The sequence below is a fragment of the Acipenser ruthenus genome, chromosome 3, assembly GCF_902713425.1.
Source record: "Acipenser ruthenus chromosome 3, fAciRut3.2 maternal haplotype, whole genome shotgun sequence".
In the NCBI taxonomy this organism is placed as follows: domain Eukaryota; kingdom Metazoa; phylum Chordata; class Actinopteri; order Acipenseriformes; family Acipenseridae; genus Acipenser; species Acipenser ruthenus.
The window spans coordinates 91,819,207-91,827,988 of NC_081191.1; the positions used below are offsets into that span (position 1 = coordinate 91,819,207).

An 8,782-nucleotide genomic window follows, 5' to 3' on the forward strand; every position below is an offset into this window, starting at 1 on the left:
CACCCGGTAAACTCCTTTACCATCGTTGGTATTGGAATGATCCAGCAGTCCAATGCCACCTTGTGGCGAAACTAATAAAGTACACCCCTGTACGGTGTCCATATTAGGACATCGTCATTTCTCACGTCTCAGCGTCAGTTATCAGGAATTTCTTTGTCATGGATCATTTAGTTTGGCGATCAGTCGTTATTTCTCAATCATTTTTTTTCTGTCATCCCTCATGTGTTTTTTATGTCAGCCATTATTTGTATCAGGTATCATTTGTATTTTGTGTCCGCCGTCACTCGAATTTCGAGTCACGGAAAACCTCTGTCAATGAAATTCTCTGTCAACTATCAGACACCATTTTTTCTGGGACTTAAAGTAACAGCCAATCATGTTTCTAAGTTTGCATATCCTAGATTTCATTGGCTACTGTGAATGTCAGTCAACTGAAAACAAAAACTTTTCTACATGATTGTTGTGGGGTTTATCGGTGGGTTGTATTTTATGTATTTATTTGTTTGCTACGAGCCTAATATATTTGAAGATATACAAATACCCTAGCTTAAACCTCTTTCATGAATTGAAAATATGAAGACAAAAATAATAAATAACTTGAAGTAAATGTTAGTATTGCTACATGAATGAAAACGCAAAATAACACACTTTATTCCTTAAGTGTCATTAGGAGAGTCTTATTAGAAATGTATTTACGTGTGGATACACCCATAAAGAAATTGCAACACATTTTACAGTCATATTTAGTATTAAAATGTGAGTGGGGTAATACACTATACTTACGATATGCTTTTTTCGTAATGGCTTCGCTTTATGGGTGTATCCACACGTAAATACGTTTCTAATAATTATTACTTTAAGTTAAACCCCACAACAATCATGTAGAAAAGTTTTTGTTTTCAGTTGACTGACATTCGCAGTAGCCAATGAAATCTAGGATATGCAAACTTAGAAACATGATTGGCTGTTACATTAAGTCCCAGAAAAAATGCTGTCTGATAGTTGACAGAGAATTTCATTGACAGAGGTTTTCCGTGACTCGAAATTCGAGTGACGGCGGACACAAAATACAAATGATACCTGATACAAATAATGGCTGACATAAAAAACACATGAGGGATGACAGAAAAAACGATTGAGAAATGATGACTGATCGCCAAACTAAATGACAAAGAAATTCCTGATAACTGACACTGAGATGTGAGTAATGACAATGTCCTAATATAGACACCGTACCCCTGCAGGGTGTTTAAACCTTCAAACTATTGTGTTGTATCCAGTGAATTTCCTACACACACATTTCCCTGAAATTTGTTGTTCCCCTCCAACAGGAAGATAAGCCAGCTCTGTGGAGGGTAACTTAAAACACATGAAAATGTGGTCAAGCTAAATTCTTTAAATAACTGCCAATAGTGACCACATCTATAACGGAGAAGGTAAAAGATAGCTCCTTAGCAAAGTTCACCTCATTGTGGTCTTGGTCCCAATCACCAGGATAACCAATATATTTATTGGTGTTTTGTTTAGCAAGCCTGTACTCATAGATTTTTGTTTGTTGTTATTTAGTTTTTTGTAAAATAAAAATGCGCTCTCCCGTACTGAAGAGCATTTCCTGTGTCCAGTCTTTACTACTTCTGTCGCTAGTCTGCTTGAGCGCAACGCTACCCTACCATAATCTTCCATGTTTTAGTGAGAGGATTTTCTGCAATGAGACCCAACAGACAGCTATAAAAAAATAGTATTAGCATTTAAAAAAAAGGTAGGTTAGTAATATGCTTTCCCAGCCATGACCTGAAAATACAGATCACCAAAGCATCCATTGTACAGTACAAACGTATAGGTGTGACATACAGTACACATGGACAAAATTTTCAATTGAATAGGTGGTATTCTAATTAAGGGGGGGTAATAATGCAAGTGTTATTGATATTACTGTGTATATAAAACATTAATACAGCTTGATTGCAGATGTTTTTATTTCTTGAGGATTAAGACACTGTGAGAGCTCGTAACTAAAGTTTTGTATTTAACAGTTTAATGCTAGAGTGCTACTTTGGATGTTAATTTATTATTTCGTGTTGTATTTTCCCACTGGACACTGCAATGTTTTACTTGCAAAGATTATGTAAAGCCCATTATTTTAGTGGACCGAAAGTTTGACGTGTTTATGTATATTTTAATTGTAGCGACTTTTATGTTAGCGTGTCATCTACAAATGTGGGTTTTCATGATGTGGTTTTGCACTGGACACTGCAGCGTTAAAGTTTAATGTTTTGTTTTGTGAATAGATTTGAAATGACAAAAGGGTGGACATACTGCAGCAGCCTTGAATTGTATTTCACCAGTCATTAAATATGTTATAACTTCACTTATTGATTCTTTATCGTGACCCTCCACCACACACCTTTGCTTACTGACAACTTCACCCCCTCCCCCGGGCGTTGACTCGGCAGAATCCGGGTACATTAGAAATTAGGAATGGTACCTGTAAAACTTATAGTAAAGGTTTGGTGATACCCCAGATTTAACACAAAGTTCGGCCTGTTTCTTTTCTAACTTGGCTGAGAAACTGCTGTTTCTATTAATATATAAACTTTTCTGTCAGAGTTAGTGACAATTGTATAGGCATGTGTGCCACAAGAACACATATACTTCAATCACACATTTCCAAACACTGCTGGGTGACAGAGAATAATTAAGTGAGTATCGCAGGTGCAGAATCAGAAATCCAATCTTACAGATATATTATTTGTAAATAGAAGACCTGAGTTAGAGAGGAACGATAATGACTAAACAGGATGCTGACATAAAACTGGACCTAATAGATTGATATGGCACTGTACCCTGATACATGACAAATACAGAAATATGCCTATGATTGACAACTTCTAGGGGTGAGAGAACTGAAAATTCCAGCCTCTTAAAATTTATGACCCTTTTCCAAAACCTGGTCCAAGACAGGGGGAGGGATGAATGTAAAAAAATGCATTGAATCATCGCCTGGTTCCAATAAGACAGTGACAACTGTCAATCTCAAATCAAGAGAGAGACAATCCAGGGAGGATTCTTTGAACTCTTTGAACTAAACAAAATGTCAGTCCTCCATTATAGTTTCAGAGGAGCAGAGATTCCCAAGGATATACTTTTCAAAAACACATTATTTAAACATATTTCATATTAGGTTTATTTGGTGAGTTTTCAAGTTTACTCATTATGTCCGTGGGCCCACATAATTGTTTTAATAGAAAAAGAATAAAAGTCTTTTTAAAGGTGTTTTTGTATTGGTAATTCAGTTGTTTTGTGTTTTTTGGGGGTCTTTATGGCCAAGAGATGTTCCACAAGTTGTATGCATTGTTTTTTTTGTTTTTTTTTCACAAGTTGTGTGCGTTATTTAAAGGGAAATGTATTGCATTTTTCATTAATACTTAAAATATCAGCCATTATCCCAATATTGAAAAATAATATTTTCTGTACACAATATCCATATATATTCTCATAGACTGGATGTCTTCTCTGATTGATCATACTTTAATATGTAGCCTACTGTACACAAGCACTCCCATAACACAATAATCCAAAAAATAACTAATAAAGAAATAATAAATAATTACATCTTGCAGATTTCCAATCTGGTCCAAGTTGTTTTCTCATGAACTGTACACTTTAATCACCACCCCATTACAGACATTCAGTATAATTTGATAATACATAATAATGCGTCTTGCTCAACAAGTAATACAATGGCATGTTAGGACTTAAAAAACTATTTAAAAAAATCACTGTTAAATGTTTGATATGATGGTACTTTCAGTGTTAGCCCCTCTCACTTCAGTGACGTCCAACACAGAGCTCATTACCACACAAATAAAATAGTGTTTTATTTTTGGGACATTGAAACTAATGTAATGAACAAACTTAAACATTGAAAAGCAAGAGCTAATGTTTGAATAAATGTGTTGTTGAAAAGATCGTCATGTATACTGTTGTATGTGAATACAAATTGAAAGCAGTGTACAGCTATATATATATAAAGAGAGAGAGAGAGAGAGAGAGAGAGAGAGAGAGAGAGAGAGATTTAAAATCCCTTTATTGTATCCAAAAAATAACAAAACAAAAAAAATTACATCTAGCCACAAAGTAACTATTTTAAAACAAACAAAAACAGTAGCAGCACTATCACGGTCCGTTCAGGTCACTTTTAAAGCCCTCTTTTTATTTGTTTTGTTTTGTTTTGACCTTTATAGGAGCACAATGAGCTCCCCCTCCTCGATCACATCGTACACCCAGTCTCCAATGCACCAACGGTCTTTAAAACTATCCAAGTCCTGCACCATTTGATAATAATAAAAATCAATCTTAATCCTGGAGACCATCAGGATTCTAAAAACACCTAAAGCGTTACTAAAACCAGTGGCTAAAATCTTGCTCTTTTGGGATTTTAAAATGGACAATTTCGCCTGACCCAGTACAAAGCTGACCGGTGAGCACCTGTTTCTTTGTTTAAAACTATATTTAATGTTAAAAACAAAGAGCTGTTTCGTAAAAACAATTCCAAAGGAAGTCAGCAGGTTTTCTAAAAACAGAAAAAAAGGCTGCAGCTGGGGGCAGTCTGAAAACAGATGGAAAACTGTCTCCACTGCAGGACAGAAGGGGCACTGATCACTGACCCCCAGCTCCACATGGCTCAAGTACCAGTTTGTGGCTATAATTCCGTGCAGCACTCTCCACTGCGGGACAGAAGGGGCACTGATCACTGACCCCCGGCTCCACACGGCTCAAGTACCAGTTTGTGGCTATAATTCCGTGCAGCACTCTCCACTGCGGGACAGAAGGGGCACTGATCACTGACCCCCGGCTCCACACGGCTCAAGTACTGGTCTGTAGCTATAATTCCATGCAGCACTCTCCACTGCAGGTCTCCAGAGCGCTTGGGCAGGGGTAGTTTATATAAAACTCTCCAGACAGGGGATTCATGGTCAGGAGCACTGAGGTGAACTCTCCACTTAGTGTCCCCCAGGTCATTCAGCTGATTATAGTGACGCTTTTTAATGCACATTTCATACAGCTGCTTTTTCTCTGCCGTATGGAAAGCCACCTCGGCCACTTTCTACAACAGCAGTATTTTGCCAGGTGACTCTTCCTCCCCTGGCACTGAGGGGGAGACCAGCACTGTGGGGAACAGGGGCTCCTGCTCTGGAACCAAGCTCTCTGATAAAAAAAAACTAGTCAAGAACTGGGACATAGCTGGAATAAAAGAGGTCTGGAAATCACTCAGGATCTTTTCTACAAACCGCACTGGTTTGATATGAAGTGCTGTAGCTAACTCCCTGTTGGCTTTGCATTTACATAGACTAAAATCAATCATCTGGCCAAGTTTAGTAAAACCTGCTTTATAAAACACTGAAGACATATTTGCAGAATTAAAACTCTCACATTTAAAAATGGGATTAAAAAAATAGGGACTCTTCAAAAACCCATTTTGTGCACAGCGACTCCTCTGATCTAGTGTTTTTTTTTAAATCCACCATGCAAAAAGCATGTTTTTATAAAAACTATCCAGCCCGCTATCATTTGAGCTGTTCAGGGGGTATTAAAAACAGGTGCTTGTTAAGCCCCAGCCCTCCTGCTCTATGCAGGAGCAAGTGAGCCAGGCCTCTCCAGCTCAGCTCTGGGGCATAGAACAGCTTCTGGGCAGCCTGTAGCCTGAACACTGCCACCCTGCTGGGGATATCAATCAGCCTCTGCATAGTAATGTGAGAGTTGAGATTTTTAGCTGTTGTGAGAGAGCAAGAAGAAGAGACATAAATGTTCTATCTTGAGGAATGTTGTGAATTGCAACATTGAAATGTCCCAGGAGAGAAAGAAGGTTCTGTTTAGAAATTGAATGGTTGATCTCAAAGGATTTAATGAGAGAGCAAATGTGTTCCAGTTTATCAGGAGGCAGTCAGGCTTCGAATCGGAGAGTATCCAATGCAATTCTTAGGAACTCAAGAGAGTGGAGTGGACTGATGGTTTTCTCCTCTGAGAGTTCCAAGAGTGCTTCAGCTGGAGGGGTTGATGGAGGAGATATAAGAAGAAGGTCGTCCAATAAGTCCAGCAGAAAGGGTATGCAATTAATATTGAGTAGAATCCAGCAGAGGGCTTCGGAGAGGGAATCAAAGATCTTTGGGCTGCTGCGGCATCCAAAAATGAGTTTAGTGGCAAAGTAAAATTACCCCTCCAGCAGATACCAAAAAAGATGACGAAGGGAAGGGAGTATAGGTATGACTTTGAAGATGTTGGAAATGCCTGCTTTAGCTAACCAGGAACCCAGTCCAGATATTATGATGTAATGGATAGCATGAGATATGGTGATGTAATGAAGAGAAAACTGATACGAGGGGATGAGAGAATTAATGCTGCTGATAGAAGAGCCGCGAGGGGCCAATGATGAGGCGCTTCTTGCCTGACATTTTTCTTGTAGCCACTCCAATAAGATTAATACAGAATTGAGGGAAGGGAAGGACTGGGAATGGGCCCTCCATGAATCCCTTTGAGATCTCAGAATTGATGAGAGAGTCAACGACTTCTAGTTCCTTTATAGCAGATTAGAGAGGAAGAAGGCATGGATTTTAAACCAGTAGAAACAAAACAGTAAGGCCAGAAATTAGATAATTAACAAAAGAACGATCAGGATGATATTGAAGAGCAACTGATAAGCAAGGATGTTGATTGGGGTAGAGGCGATTACTAATGATGAATGTCATTTAGATGAAAGAGGGCAGATGGAACGTGAATGAGCATCGCCACAGAATCTACACATATGTAAAAAAACGGCATCCAGTGGAAAAGCAGAATTAGGCATTGAAATTATTGCATAGCTGTCTGCCACCAGAATATTTGTTGGTCTTTGTGACAGTCTGGCTCGCAGTGGTGTGGTGGATGACGTCACGGACCAGGAAGTAACTGACTCCAAACAGTGGATGGGCGGGTGAAACTGAGTGCAAAAGCACTCAGCGTATTTAATAACAAACAAACAAAATATTTAAACAAAATACAAACAAAAGGGCACGAGGGCCAAACGAATAAATAAACAAACAAGTAAGTGCCGTGCTGGATTATCCAGCACGTATTAGCAATTGTTTTTTAAATATTATCCTTCTCTCCGCTCCCCGTACTCTCTACTCCAACACCCCAACATCAAGTGCAGAGAGCTGCAGGTTTATATACTCTGGCCGAGGGATTAACTAGTTGGTAATTATCTTATTATCCCCCGGCCAGAGTCTGCACGCGTTTGGTAAGGATGCATGACTGTCAGCTATTTAAGTAATCAGTAGCTGATCAGCCATGCATCCTCACGGGGTTTTTAAATAATAATAAAAGACGCGGCGCTTTTACCCGCGCCGCAAACAAAAATACAAATAATAATAAATAGGGGCGGGACACTCCGCCACACATGCCCCCCCTTGTGCGCAGCACACATGGCCCCAATGGCCACCTCCCCCCTCAGTCTTAAAGTCCCGGAAGAGGGGGAAGCAAGTTACTTCTGGGGGGTGGCCATGGTGGAATCTCTGGCACCCCCCCATTCTTCGTGGCCGGCAGTTCCCTCTTCCGGGGCTCCCGCCACACTCTATCCTGCCGCGAAAGTGCGGCTGGGGGAGCTGGTCTCCTGACCTCTCCCCCCTTCTTCATGGCCGGCAGTTCCCCTCCGTGGGGCTCCGACCACATGATCTCCAGCCGCGAAAGTGCGGCTGGGGGAGCTGGTCTCCTGACCTCCCCCCCTTTCTTCATTTCTGGCAGCTCCCTTTCATGGAGCTCCGGCCATCGTGTAGCGACCCCAGGCGAAGCAGGATCCCTGGCGACCCCAGGCAAAGCCGGACCCTCGACGACCCCAGGCGAAGCAGGATCCCTGGCGACCCCAGGCGACGGCAGCAGCAGCGGACCCTCGGAAGGCGACGGCAGCAGCAGCGGACCCTCGGAAGGCGACGGCAGCAGCAGCGGACCCTCGGAAGGCGACGGCAGCAGCAGCGGACCCTCGGAAGGCGACGGCAGCAGCAGCGGACCCTCGGAAGGCGACGGCAGCAGCAGCGGACCCTCGGAAGGCGACGGCAGCCGCAGCGGACCCTCGGAAGGCGAACTCGGGAGGGGAGCCCCTGGCCATGGAGGCGGCAGCGGGAGCTCCACTTCTCCCTCGTACCCTGTGTCCTGTGGAGAACAAAAGGCAGCCCCAGGCGATGCAGAACAGCCATCCCCAGGCAATGGCGATGGTGGGAGGGGAAAGCAGTCCTCCCACAGCGGCTGAGACGGAACCAGCAGGTATTTACCCTCTGCTGGTGGAGCTGGGAGTGGCAAGCAGTCCTCCCACGGCGGCTGAGGCGGAACCAGCAGGTATTCATCCTCTGCTGGTGGAAGTGGGAGGGGCAAGCAGTCCTCCCACGACGGTGGATGTGGAACCAGCAGGCATTCACCCTCTGCTGGTGGAGGTAGCGGTGGCAGAGGCAGCTCTTGCTGCTCTGCTCCTGGTGATGGTGGAGACAGAAGCAGCTCCTGCTGCCCTGCTCCTGGTGGTGGTGGAGACAGAGGCAGCTCCTGCTGCTCTGCTCCTGGTGGTGGTGGAGGCAGAGGCGATGGGGCGGATGCTGGCCACTCAGAGGGAGGCTGTGGCGGTGCTGGCTCCCTCTGCTGTGGCGGCTGGGCTGGCGTGTGCCGTGCTCCCTTCAGCAGCATAAATAGAGGCTGCTGGGGAACACCAGCATCCTGCCCTTCTCCCCCCCAGAAAAATTCAGGGGGTTGAGCCTGTAAC

General features: G+C 43.0%; 1 protein-coding gene across 1 annotated transcript; it reads right to left on the reverse strand.

Annotated features, from left to right (window-relative positions):
- Positions 1 to 7,111: 7,111 nt before the first annotated feature.
- LOC131732959 (tetra-peptide repeat homeobox protein 1-like) lies at positions 7,112 to 8,375 on the reverse strand. Its single transcript, XM_059021122.1, has 2 exons — positions 8,304 to 8,375; positions 7,112 to 8,184 (listed from the first exon to the last, which is right to left on the reverse strand). Exons 1-2 carry the CDS (start codon positions 8,373 to 8,375, stop codon positions 7,492 to 7,494), a joined length of 765 nt encoding a protein of 254 aa, XP_058877105.1. The 3' UTR covers positions 7,112 to 7,491.
- Positions 8,376 to 8,782: the final 407 nt, after the last annotated feature.